Below are 13,822 nucleotides of genomic sequence, written 5' to 3'. Positions count from 1 at the left end.
TGTGTGGCCTAGTATTTATTTACTTATTTTAATCAAATTTATTTACTCATTTATTTGCTTATTAAAATATACAATCTAAGTTTACTTTATCAAATTTTTATTTATATTGTTTTTCTCTATGCTTTTCTACAGACCCCCTAGCACTTCAGATTGTAAACCGCTCTCTTACACCACATGGGACATCGTACGGAGACAGTTGCTTAATTTTTGGCAGGACCTAACTGAATCTTTGTTCTTGTCTCTCTTCCACAGGACGCAATGCAGTATGCTTCAGAGTCAAAGGACACAGAGCTAGCTGAGGAGCTGCTGCAGTGGTTCTTGCAGGAAGACAAGAAAGAGTGTTTTGCTGCCTGCCTATTTACCTGCTATGACCTGCTGAGGCCCGACGTGGTGCTGGAGACCGCATGGAGGCACAACCTCATGGACTTCTCCATGCCCTACTTCATCCAGGTCATGAGGGAATACCTCAGCAAGGTGAGCCTCCATCCAAAGGATCTTCTGGGTCTGATGGTGGACACGGTTTGGGATGATAGATGCTTTAGATCAAGGTTCCTCAAATCTTGCCCTGGAGGGCCAATGCGCTGCAGAGTTTAGCTTCAACCCTACCTGTGATTTTCTAATGATTCTGAAGACATTGATTAGCATGCTCAGGTGTGTTTGATTAGGGTTAGAGCTAAACTCTGCAGGAAAGTGGATCTCGTGGCTCGATTTGAGGATCCCTGCTTTAGATTAAGCTTTTTCTCAGTGGAAATGCTTTAGGTCTATTCCAAAACCTAGTGTATAAATGCAGCGGCTACTTTCTGATAGATTCGACTCGCAACTGATTCCGATAAAGTTTGACGTTACATGTTGCTAAGTTAATAATGCAGTATTCTAATAAACAAAAAAACATAGCACCCTACCTGTTTGCTAAAAACAGTCCGTTACTATTACTATTACCGTTATTACTTATTGATACCTTTCAGTAAAAGTGTTTCTCTGGTCATTTAATTGTTTATTTTATGATTGATAATGATGATAATCAGTTAATTTATATATTTTCTTGAAACGAATTAAAAGTAAAACACTAAAAGCTAAAATCATTAATTTTAAATAACACATTTAGTCATAACAAATGTATAAGTAGGAGAGCTGAGCAGGTACAACTACATATTCAATATCATCAGATACCGATAAATTAAAATATCATGTAAAACACCTTTCAGAAGTTTGGGTTGTTTTTAAAGGATGTCTCTAATGCTCACCAAGACTTCATTTATTTGATCAAAAATACAGTAAAGCCTTAATATCGTGAAATATTATTGTAATTTAAAATAAATATTTTCTGTTATGCTATATATGCTGATTTAATGCTCAAGAAACATTTAATTTTCAGTATTCTTTGATGAATAATAAAAAGCTAAAATGAGCAGCATTTATTTGAAATATTTTGTAACTTCTTTACTATCACATTTCACAATTTAATATATCCTCGCTGAATAAAACTAATAATTTAAATGATAGTGTATACCAGTATATTGTGCATCCATACTATGACGACTTAAAGGCTGCTTGCTAGGTTTTGGAACAACATTTTAGCACCTTCTTTCCATATTTGTATAATTTGGATTTTTTTTTTCTACATGCTACCGCATGTTGAGTTATAGTTTTATTTTCTCTTTCATTCATGAACATGTTCAGACCAGACATTTAATCATGAGGAATATTTCCTCACCTTAACCAGACCTTTGTTTAAGCAAGTTTAGATTTACAGTCACACTAGGTAATATAGATTCATTTGAACATCTAGTGAAAAACAAATGCTAGTGGAGTAACAGGGAGGACATTTGATTTGTATCTTCTCTGATTTCCTGCTGTTAATTTCTTTTAACACTTCTGGTGATTGCTGCATTTGTTTCTACTTGCTTTTTGCAATGCTGGACTGTTAAGTTTGCTTTTTTCTTAAGCTGCCACTCTTAAATTCCCTTTCAGGTTGATGCAATTAAGGAAAAGGTGAAGGTTCACTCTTATTCCATCTTTAACCCTTGTAGTTTGGAAGACTGAAACTTTGAAGAATCTGCATGAGTTCTTCCCTTCCATGTCACTCTGCTGCTTTTAAATACACACCTTAACTAGACTTTCCTTGAGTTTCTTCTAGATTACTGACCATCCGTTTGCCAGACGCTGTGGTAGTGCGCCTCAGACCTGTAGAAGGTAGAAAGCTGGAATTAGCTGATGAATGCCACGAAACTGTCATTTCATTGATTGCCAACTAGACGATTTTGTTTGTTCATTGAATTTGAAATAATAAATTGTTAAAGATCATCAGCTAATTCTGTTGTAGACTGGTTTAGGTAATTAGGTTCAATGTGAGATGACAGCAAAATGAAGTGACCACATTTTCATAGTTAATACTAGCATTAAACTAAGAGTTGCATGGTTGCTCGGGTTGTTTTCAAGCTGCAATCTAGCGACAGCTATGAGAAAGTGTGGTCCTTCACAAAAATAAAACCGTTGTATGCTATAGATACTTTGAAAGCATGCGTTTTACCGTGTTAGTTGCACCCTTAAAAGGTCAGGGATCGTGGCTGTTGGCTTTGCCTGCCTCTGGAAGCCGTGAATGGCTGTATAAACCATCTCTCACCCCGTCACACCTTCACTCTTACTCTGCCTTTCTCTCATGCACTCTTTTTAACATGGGAATAACAAACTACACCTGTGGCATGATTTCTTCCTCTCAACGAAACTTCGACCTGCCGAACTCTTTAAGCCTGCTCAACATAATACTTTTAAAAGTTGACACCAGCTCTATGTAGAGAACTGAACCCAAATACAAAGATAGTTCAAACAAAAATGAAAATGATCATTTATTTACCCTCGTGATGGCCCAAACCTGTATGACTGACTTCTGTGAAACACAAAATTTTGAAGAATGTGCCAGGTGCTCTTTTTCATAAATAAAAAAATGACAGACAGGTGGTGTCAGGCTCCAAAAATGACAAAAGTTACCATAAAAAGACTTTAAAAAAAGGACTTTTTATCATTTTTGGAGCTCAATAACTCCAATCTCCATTCAGTTTCACTATATGAGAAAGAACAGCTTGGCCATTCTTCAAAATATCTACTTTTGTGTTCCACTGAAGTAAAAAAAAAAAATTGATTTGGAACGACATGAGGGTGAGTAAATGATGACAGAATTGTACTTTTTATGTGAATTATTGCTTTAAATCATAATTCAAATCATTCAAGGATGGGTAAGATACCCAGGACAGTCTAACCTTTGTATCTTGGCTTTTACTTGCTTATTGGTCATGTTTTTTATCACCTATATCAGATTATGGTTTTGGCTGTTTCATGGTGGTAAGGCACCTATAGATTTTTTGTAAGTTTCAGTTTCCATTATTTGCACAATGACTTCCTTTTTCTCACAGGGGCATCTTTCACAGAACCTGTCCAATGAGCAGCTTGCTCCATTTTAAATGTACACACAGCACTTCTTAGCACATCAAGTGAGTCCTTTAGTTTGAATTAAAGGGTTAGTTCACCCAAAAATGAAAATTAGCCCATGTTTTACTCATCCTCAAAGCATCCTATGTGTATATGACTTTCTTGTTTCAGACGAATCCAATTGGAGTTATATTAAAAATGTCCTTGCTCTTCCAAGCGTTTGAATGGGCGTAGGCGGTTGTTTTTTACGTCCTACGCCATCCGCCGGAACGACTTGCACGTATGACATTCAGCGGAAGTGAGAAAGTATTTATAACATCTTAAATATGGATATTTTTCTTACAAAAACGCATCGATTCGCTACAGGAGGCCTTTATTCACCCCACGGAGCCATGTGAGGCACGTTTTACTATGGATGTGCGCACTTTATTTGACTGCTTTTGGACTGTTGAACAAAAACACTCGCCTACTCCCATTCTAACCCTTGAAAGAGCAAGGAAAATTTTTTATGTAACTCCGACTGGATTCGTCTGAAACAAGAAAGTCATATACACCCAGGATGCTTTGAGGGTGAGTAAAGCATGGTCTAATTTTCATTTTTGGCTGAGCTAACCCTTTAAGGTGCGGTCACATTTACCGTTCCGGCAAATTTTTGGTGGGTGAAATCCAGTCAAATCAATAGGAAACTACATGTGAGGAAAATATTTACTAACGCAGATTGTGTATGCGAATTCACCACATTGACCAACAGAAAGCTGCTTGGTTTAAAAGTGACTTCTGTGTGAGCTGTGCTTCATACATTGCTACACTATTGACAATAGACTTTTTTCCCCTGCAATATTTTCCAGAATTTTTCGCTAATGTGATCGCACCTGAAGAGGGTTCTGTTTTCTACATATGCATTGTTAATTAATAGGATACTGACTGACTGTATGGGGGACCATCTATTGCTAGTACCAAGTCTTTATCATCGACTGAGTTGACAAAGCCATAGTGACCCATGATGCATAGACCAGTAGTAAATAATCAGATACTTATTTCAATGGGAAGTGTTTGTTGTCGGGTATGGAGTGCCTTGGCAAGAAGCTTGTGCCCGGAGACCTGCTTTGAAAGTGTGTGCACCTTGTATTAAGCTTGGCTTTATGCATCTCCCATGAATGGTCCCATCCATCAGTCATTAGCCCCTTTCTTCAGAGTATTTATCTCTCCTCATTGTTCCTCTCTTGTCCTTTTTTCCTCACTCTCCTTCATTCAGGTTGACAAGTTGGATGCTTCAGAGTCTTTGAGGAAAGAGGAAGAACAGCTCACAGAGGCACAACCCATTGTCTATGGTAGGACCCTTACACTGCCCCTTCATCTAAGAAAGAAAGTTTTTATAACTCCGCTACAAATTATTGTTCAAGCAATATTGTATTTATTTGGCTAATACAGATATCTAGAAGTCACTTGTTTGTTTTATCAATATATTATATTTTATTTTAGGTTTTATTTAAAATAATTGTTTTAACTATTTTTTGCATTTGTGTGTATTTACTTACTTTACTTTTTTTTTTTTTTTTTTCTCAGTTTTTGTTTTTGTTATTTTGTGTTTTTGGTTTTGTTTTGTTTAATGCTAGCAAGCATGAATGGAATTTATATTTAATTCGCATATATAATTAATGTAATATTTTCACTCAAATTTTTACCGTAACCTCAAAATGCCTAATATACCACAATATATTAGTTTGTTACATTTTTTTGTACGTTTTATTTAATTTTTTGTTGTTGTTCAATGCTAGGAAGCAAGGATTTAATTTGCATACATAAAAATATTTGCAGTGACCTTAGCATACATATGGCAAAATATTTGTTCATCGTTTCACATTTTAATGATTTCATTTAATTTTTTAAGTTGACATTTTTTGGTTTATTTTTTTATTTTGTTTAATGCTAGCAAGTACGAGTCAAATTTATATTTAATTCTCATGTATAATTTTATGTAATTTCCACTCCATAAAATATTTGCAGTAACCTCAAAATACCAGATATTGGCTTATCACATTACTTTTTTTTTGTTTGGTTTGGTGTTTTTATTTTTATTTTGTTTTTTGTTTAGTGCTAGCAAGTATGAATGGAATTGATATATATGTGTGTGTGTATAATTATTTTCACGAATATGCCCAATATATTGGTCTATCACCATAACAAATGCAGAGTAGTCTGGTGTAAAATAATTTACAGTTGCATACTAAACCCATTAAATGAGACCACCAACCTGTGGTTGGTAGTTTTTGTATTAATGCTTCTGTGTTCGATCATTTTTCCCAGGCACACCCCAGCTGATGCTCACTGCAGGCCCCAACGTTGCAGTTCCCCCACAGCAGCCTTACGGGTACGGCTACCCCACGGCGCCTGGCTACGGCCAACCCGCACAGCCAGGCTTCGGCTATGGCATGTAAAGCCCTCCTGCCCACAGCTGTCCATCCATCTCTCCTTGAGTTCCTTACTAGCTTATTGTGGTCTACTCATAAGGTTATATAAAGTAAAAAAAAAAAGAAAAAAAAAAGTTACATCTTTTAAATTATTTTCCTTAAAATGCAATGAAGGACTTCATTTTTATTTGTTGTCAAAGAAAATAATCGGACCACATTTTTGTTGTTTCACATTCCATATTTAAGGCTACTTTATCACTAGTTTTCTTTCTTTTCTTTTTTTTGCGAGCATTTTTTTTTTTAAGGGGGCATGGGTTGTGTATGTAAGTGGAGTGTCAAGAAGAGCAATTAACCTTAAAATATGTCGTGAAGCATCTGATTTGCACTCTGTCGTGAGAGGAAACTAATGTAGAATCTCTTAATTTTGATGTATTGTATGTGAAGAGCTTACACTGTCAGTCTGTTTAATGCATTTCATTATTGTATATTCTGAAAAAGGTTAAACAATATTTGAACATGAACGTATGCATCCATGGGTACATTTAGCTAACACTAAGTAATAATCTGATATTCTACACAAATATGTAGCTGTATGAAAATTTTAAGCGCATACAGACATATAGTAAATATAGTAAATGATTTTAATCCCTTAGCCTAAACAGGTTTCCCCGATCGACCTCGTAGTTGTTAACATCTCATTCACTCCATGTGTAACAGGTGACCTTTCCTTGTATTGAATACAGTGCTCTTTCTTGTGTGAATCCATTTCCATAAATGAGCAAGGGATGCATTGATTCTTCTGACTTCTGTGTTTACTCATCCGATTCTTTGTATTGAGGTTTGTGTGTGCCAGGTGTCGTGCTGTTCTAGCTCACTATTCGGAGTGTACAGAAGAATGAATACCAGTGCTTTGTCCACCTGTAAGATTGTGTACGATCTGCAGATTCAGAAAACTGGGGAATAAATTCACAGGATTGTGATTATTTTGGTGGCTTGATTGTAAATTGGCAGATTAAAATGAAACCCATCCATTCTCCATCATATAGCTTGCCACTTTATTTTTTCACAAATCACAGACACAGCAGCCATTAAAGGTGCATATGGTCATTTTTTTTCTCTTTTGCTAGTATGGCAGTCATATTGGGAAAAAAAAACAGAAAATCTTGTGTGGTTAGCATAAATTATTTTATTACACAAAAAGAAAAAATCGGCAGATCATGTGATCTCAACATGGTACAATAAATCGCCATTTATTGGAGTAGTGATGTAATGTAACATTTTACACATTTAAAATGAGAGACAATTGCGGAGTCTTTAAATTTGCACAAATGTATATTTGTAAGCATGTTCATTTGAATCAATCTATTAGAGAGAAGCCTGGAAAAAATCCCAACACATTTTAGACGTGTATAAATAGGCACACGGGAAAGGACATGAACTTCCTTCGGTCATTTGATAGTGCGCTAGAAAATCGTGAGACGTCAGATATTCTGATCCCGGATACGCATGTAGCAGCATAAAAGACCACCTGGTCGTCTTGGTCATCCTAAAATAACCTTTCTATTTTTGTCATCGACAGAGCCCCAAAGCCATATGGCGAAGCTGCTGTACGATATCCTAAATTAATATTTATATGCTTTCTATAATATTTAGAGCATGTTGAAAATGATTTCAGCCAAACTAAAGCTCGCTGAAATTTAGCGTAATGATAAAATCGACTAAACCGATGCCAGTCAGCATGCAGTGCAGTCGTTCTCTCCGGGACTTTTATTTTGAAACGACTGCACTGTCCTCCAGCTGAACGTGAGTCATTTCCTGTGGCTGTTGTCGCTTATTGCTGCTGTCAGGACGGAAGAGTAGTTGCAGGTATGACGGTGTCCCTTCACTTTACATTACCTCTGTTATGACGCTTTTCTCTCTTTTTAGTCTAAAAGTATGTGAACATCGCTGTGTAATCGACGCTAAGTCTGAAATCAAATATAAACAGCGATAGGGGACTCAAAGCTAACCTAGACAGCTAATTCCTGCCGGTTCATCACCCACATGTGCTGTTTGAAATAAATATAACCTGTAAATGGAATCTGGAAATGGTATTTTGTTTATTTGACATAATTGTTAATTACCCAACAAGTGTTAAAAATTCTCATGTACTGTAAATCTATTGGTTAATCTTCCCAATGAAGTTCTATCTTAGTAGGGTTAGCTTAAGTGCTAGTTAAGGTCCTAGTTCAAGCTATACAGCTGATCAGAGTCCTGTGATGGAAATAAATAAATATACTGGTACTAGAATGCATTATAATTCCTTCTTTCTTGTCAGTTTTATTGATTGTAATGGTCTTTGTGAACATCAGATAGTTACATTTTTTAATCAACATTTCTACATTTATTCCCCAATGACTAACTACTAATCCACTCAAGGTTTTCTTTAGAGGACAAACCACTATCAACACTTCCAAACTTTGCCACTTTGCCTTCAGCAAACTTACCAAGACCTCAGTGAGTCATGTTTTAACGGCTGTCATTTATGATGAAATTACAAAGTTTGTTTTCTGTGTGCAGGTGTCTGAACTGTAAACAGTAGTGGGAGATGGCTGCAAATGGAGCACAATGTGAACAGCCACAGAAAAGACTAGGACCTAAAGACAAGCAGAATGGCAGTTCTACAGGTTTGTTAAGCTGATGGAAAGCTGATTTAATCAATTACCTGCTGGCAGCCACAGCGTAACCAGCTGTGCTGAGCTGATCAAGGGTCAGGACCAGAGATAAAACGTCCTGTGGAGATAAACGGACCTGCCCTACATCAATCATCATTGATCTTAAAGAAATGATTCACCCTAAAATGAAAGTTTTGCTGAAAATATACCAATTTAGCATCACTTGCTCACCAGTGGATGCTTTGCATGTTGTTTTAAAATACAATTGAATCGTATTTTAAAAGCTTGTGTATTGTACCCACAGATTCATCTCTGAGAGAGAGAAAGCAGCTGGACAGGGAAGAGCGTCTCTCTTTAGTACTGTGGAAGAGACCTTTTACCACACTACAGTATTTCTGCATAGAAACCCTCATAACCCTGAAAGAATGGACGTGGAAGTAAGAAATCAAGTTTACACTCAATGTTTAAGTGTCTTTTATATATAGTTTATGGGAAGTTAACCAAATTATTTTTCCTTGTATGGTGAAATTGATTTCCTAACAGTGCTAAAAAAGTGAAATGGTACCGAGTGATATTTACAACTGTTATTTAGGGTCTTTCTTGAGGGAACTGAATGCATTTCAGAAGTTTGAAGTCAGTAAATAAAAGTATTAATTTCTATATATATATATATATATATATATATATATATATATATTAGGGCCGGGACTCGATTAAAAAAATTAATCTAATTAATTAGAGGCTTTGTAATTAATTAATCGAAATTAATCGCATTTTAATCGCATATAAATATTTGACCTGAGAACAGTGAGAAGTAAGTTTTTTTTTATATGGATTTTTAAATTTCCCATCCACAGGGCCAACCAAAGCGGTCTCATCAGCTTCTTTGTCCATGTTCACTGTGGTTTGTTTTTGGCTGTTTCTCAATATGCGTTCTTCAGCGATCTTGCGTCCTTGTGTTCTCGTTCTACGTCATCATTAACCGTCGAAGTTCAGTTCCAATTCTCAAGAATGCAAGTACAGAGGATGCATGAAAGTGCCCGGATATGTTCTTGAAACTGAGGATGCATCGAGTGCAGACTTGAGAGAATCGAGCCGTTAGAAATCACAGAAAACGCTGTGGGTGGCCAGTGTACGGAAGCCTGTAAGCTTTAAAGTCGCTCTCACAAATACTTAACGGCTCTTCAAGTTGAAAGTAAACATTTATCGTTTTGTTTTGGTTAATTTTAATAAAGTTATAAGACCCGGAGAAAGTCTGCATTTTTATTGGCATATTAAAATGAATCTTAACAGTAAAACATATAACGCTGTAAAATAAAACAATACAATTATATGAAAGTAATATCTATAATAGTATGAAATGTTTTAATAAGTTATGACATTTTGTAATATTTATTGTTCATTGGTCGCTGTTTATGCTGAGACTATGCGGTCAGTTAAGCAAGAACTCAGTACATCTCAGTTCTCATAAGTGTGCGTTCTGTGTTCTCGCGTCCTTCCGAGTAGAGGGACCCAACGCAAATCTCGCGGGAGCGGGCGGTTTGAATTTTGGTGCGGGCGGGAATGGGCGGCAAAAAAAAAACACTGCGGGATCGGGAGGTAGCCTAGCGACATGATGTCATTGTCAACAAAATCAAAGTACTTGAAGTCTAAAGAAACGCGCGGTAGCCTAAGCGTTTTAGATGTCCCCGATAGCCTATATTCATCTTACCTACCAGTGCGTCAGAATACATGCAGGTCAGGGACAGAAACAAACATGAATCTATTTAATAATAGCAATACAATACGTTTTGTTTTTCCTGCGGGACGGGAGAAGACACAAAATCAATGCATCTCTATTATCGTGCGGGAATAAATTCTCAGAGTTTTGCGGGTGCGGGCGGGAGTGGACATACATATTGCGGGAGCGGGTGGGAGTGTAACACACACGTTGCGGGAGCGGGCGGTAATGGTCAGAAATTCGGCGGGAGCGGAATGAAGAAAACAGTCCCGCGCAGGGCTCTACTTCCGAGTTCGTTCTTCCAAGGAAGCTTGGCAAGACCGGTCTCCACTGCAGTATAATCGGTCCGCCGAAACTCATCCAGTGAGAAACGTTCCGCGGTGCAAAAATAAGTGCGATTAAAATGCGTTAAAAAAATTTAACGCGTTATTTTTGTGTAATTAATTAATCTAAATTAACGCGTTAAAGTCCCGGCCCTAATATATATATATATATATATATATATATATATATATATATATTTATTTGTAAAGAGATTAATACTTTTATTTAGCAAGAATGCATTAAATTGATCAAAAATGACACTAAAGATTACAAAAGATTTCTATTTTTAAATACATGCTGTTTTTTTTTTAAATATTCTATTCATCAAAGAAATTCTGAAAAAAGTGAATCTGTTTCCATAAAAATATTTCTGATCAAATAAATGCAGACTTGATGAGCACAAGACTTCAAAATAATTGAAAAAAAAAAACTTTAGATTCCAAACCTTTGAACTTTAGGGCTAATTGGGATTATTTTAATTAATTTATAGTCATACTCCTAATCAGATCCACCTTTTAATAATGGAATCAAACCTACTTTTAATAGTATAGATTAGTATACAGTGGCTATTTATTTATTGCTTGATTTATTTTGCAGGCTTTGGCAAAGAAGAGGTGTGGTATTTTTGACTGTAGTCCTTTTTTCACTTTTCTCAATGGCTTACTCAGTAGAAGGAGCGCATCAAGAGGTGAGCTCAAGGGCTTCTACAGCATTTTTGTTGTAGCCAGAATTGTTGTATTTGTTAATGTAATTGAATTATTGTAACTTTTTTTTTAAGATCGGCTTCTTTCTAAAGCTTCTATAAGGTAGTCATTTAGAGAATGTGTTACTCTGAAGCATCTTGATTCTTTATGAACTTAGTGTTTGTATTGTTTGTAGTATGTGCAGTACCTGGAGAAGAAGTTCCTGTGGTGTGCCTACTGGGTAGGCCTGGGTATTTTGTCTTCAGTCGGTCTTGGCACTGGACTGCACACTTTCCTACTGTACCTGGTAAGAATTTTTATACTGGACCACTGTATGTATTTAAATACATACATTTATATGACCTCAGTGGTTACAAACATGGTCTGAAACACATCTCATGGGGTCTTTACATGCAGTACAGTCAGGTATTCCCCTAAATGAACTGTCAGGGGCTCAGTGGGACCCTCTGTCAAAAGGGAAGTGTATGTGTGCTCGATGTTCCGCTGGAGTATATTAATAGAGTGACAGTGAGAGCATGTGCTCCTGCTTCTCTACAGCAGATCTCAAAATCAGAACCTCTCACCAGTTTCCACTGACTCAGACTGAACTGCGAGACCGTGGTGAGAGTGTCCACTTCCACTGGCTGTGGTGAATGTCACACCCCTTCTTTGTCACCAGAGAACTCTAGTACTTTGTGCTCAGTTTGTTTTGCATGGGCGGCATTGTGAAAGAATGGGATGTGAAAGTGCAAATATGCACAATGTTTTACCACCAGACTTTTCTACAAAGATGAACAGTTTTCACACGTTAAGCTCTATTTTCATCTTTTTGAATTTGTAAAGGACGAAAACTATAGAGAAAAAAGCACACAAAATAATTCTTTATAGGTTTATACACCTAACTTTGGGAAGAAAAAAAATACACTTAATATAATGTAGTACTTCATATAATATACTTTAATATTATTATTTTTTTCCTTGGAGTTGGTCAAATTAATTGATTAATTATTATAAATTATTAGAATTTAAAATACCAGATTTCTATTTAAGTATATTTTAAAAATGTAATTTATTCTGTGATGCAAAGCTGATTTTTCAGCATCATTATTCTAGTCTTCGGTGTCACATGATCCTTCAGAAATCATTCTAATTTACTGATTTACTGCACAAGAAGCATTCATATTATTATCAATGTTAAAAACTGTTGAGCTGCTTCGTTTTTTTGTGGAAACTGTGTTACTTAATAGAAAGTTCAACAGAACAGCGTTTATTTGAAATACATTTTTGTAACATTATAAATTCCTGTCACTTTTGATCACTTTAATGCAGTGGTTCTCAAACCTGTCCTGAGGACCCCCAACCACCACACGTTTTGTATGTCTCCCTCATAGGCCACACCCAGTTCAAGTCTTGCAGACTATATTAATGAGCTGATGAGTTGAATCAGGTGTGTTAAATGAGAGAGACATACAAAATATGCAGTGGTTGGGGGTCCCCAGGACAGGTTTGAGAACCACTGCTTTAATGCATCCATGCTGAATAAAAACGTAATTGTTGGTGGGTCTTTGGCACCAAAAGCTCTGTTTTAAACTTTAATATAAGGAAACTGCTAATATAAGTTAACCAGCCTGTCAAAACAAGCAGGTCCTCATCATCTGCATCTAATGATTGAGTTTGGTAAGTGGCTTGTGTCAGGTTTCAGTGCCTGGGAAATAAACTCGATTGCAATGAGTAACCAGATAAAACAGTCGCCGGATCAGGCTCTTTGCTGTGACACCGTTATGAGCTCATTCCTCTGAAAGTGACTAAAAAATGGTCCTGACTTGCTGACATCACCTCCGCCTGTAAAGATCCCAACAGTTAGCAGAGTAACATAAGACTAACGTCAATATTTAGACAGGGTTTAGGTTTAACAGGCTTTTTAGTGCAGGTTTTGGATGTCTTGTTGCTTTATGGTCATCATAAAGCAGCGTTTGAAGTCAGAAAATAAAGGTTTCTGTATGACTTGTTGCATCTGTATGGTATTTTCTTTTGGATTAAGGTTGATTTGGATGGATCTGTGCACTAAATGGTACCACCTGAGTCATTCTTGCCTCCTTCGGTTATGCAAGGTTAATCAGAGGTTAAAAATGCTAGACATGGTATATTGTCCAGTCTCCTCTCCCACGAATCATCTCCCACGGACTGACCGACCGTGGGAATGAATGACATCAATGTCTGTTTTCACTTAGCAAATGAACTGTCATTCAGTAGGTGTTGCGGTTTTTCCATTGCGCTGCATTGAGGTCACAAGTTTTTCGCTGTTGCATTTGAACCTCAAGTGCTTTTGAGGTAGTTTTATGTACTTGGTCAACGTACAATTGTTTATTTTACTTATGAGAGACTAGTCTTAGAAATGTATCAAGCTGTGCATGTGACAGCGCTCATGGAAAAGAAATGTTCATGCTCACGTGAAGTATTATTTTAGTTTGTAAACATGTGATTGCATCATTCTCTCCAGGGTCCACACATAGCTTCCGTCACCCTGGCTGCATATGAATGTGGCTCTGTGAATTTCCCCGAGCCGCCCTACCCAGCCCAGATAGTGTGTCCGGAGGAGGAGTT

At 36.8% G+C, this 13,822-nt stretch overlaps 2 protein-coding genes across 5 annotated transcripts in view; both read left to right on the top strand.

Annotated features, from left to right (window-relative positions):
• cltcb (clathrin, heavy chain b (Hc)) overlaps positions 1-6,879 on the top strand; it is a 28,394-nt gene extending 21,515 nt beyond the window's left edge. Inside the window, exons 30-33 of one of the 3 annotated variants that reach the window (XM_079388147.1) lie at positions 253-474; positions 1,972-1,992; positions 4,682-4,757; positions 5,734-6,879. In XM_079388147.1, coding sequence (XP_079244273.1) covers positions 253-474; positions 1,972-1,992; positions 4,682-4,757; positions 5,734-5,864 — 450 coding nt within the window. In that variant the 3' untranslated portion in view covers positions 5,865-6,879. Of the gene's footprint in view, positions 1-252; positions 475-1,971; positions 1,993-3,410; positions 3,564-4,681; positions 4,758-5,733 lie in introns of those variants that run through there. The other 2 variants (XM_079388148.1, XM_079388149.1) reach the window with 2 other exon arrangements.
• Positions 6,880-7,631: 752 nt separating this feature from the next.
• vmp1 (vacuole membrane protein 1) overlaps positions 7,632-13,822 on the top strand; it is a 12,999-nt gene continuing 6,808 nt past the window's right edge. The window contains exons 1-6 of one of the 2 annotated variants that reach the window (XM_079387381.1): positions 7,632-7,703; positions 8,397-8,503; positions 8,796-8,928; positions 11,133-11,223; positions 11,415-11,525; positions 13,719-13,822. The exon at positions 13,719-13,822 is cut by the window's right edge and continues 64 nt beyond it. In XM_079387381.1, the coding sequence (XP_079243507.1) occupies positions 8,425-8,503; positions 8,796-8,928; positions 11,133-11,223; positions 11,415-11,525; positions 13,719-13,822 (518 nt within the window). In that variant the 5' untranslated portion in view covers positions 7,632-7,703; positions 8,397-8,424. Of the gene's footprint in view, positions 7,928-8,396; positions 8,504-8,795; positions 8,929-11,132; positions 11,224-11,414; positions 11,526-13,718 lie in introns of both variants that reach the window. The other variant, XM_079387382.1, reaches the window with a different exon arrangement.

Source organism: Barbus barbus (assembly GCF_936440315.1).
Source record: "Barbus barbus genome assembly, chromosome: 31".
In the NCBI taxonomy this organism is placed as follows: domain Eukaryota; kingdom Metazoa; phylum Chordata; class Actinopteri; order Cypriniformes; family Cyprinidae; genus Barbus; species Barbus barbus.
This window is presented reverse-complemented; position numbering and strand designations above follow the sequence as displayed.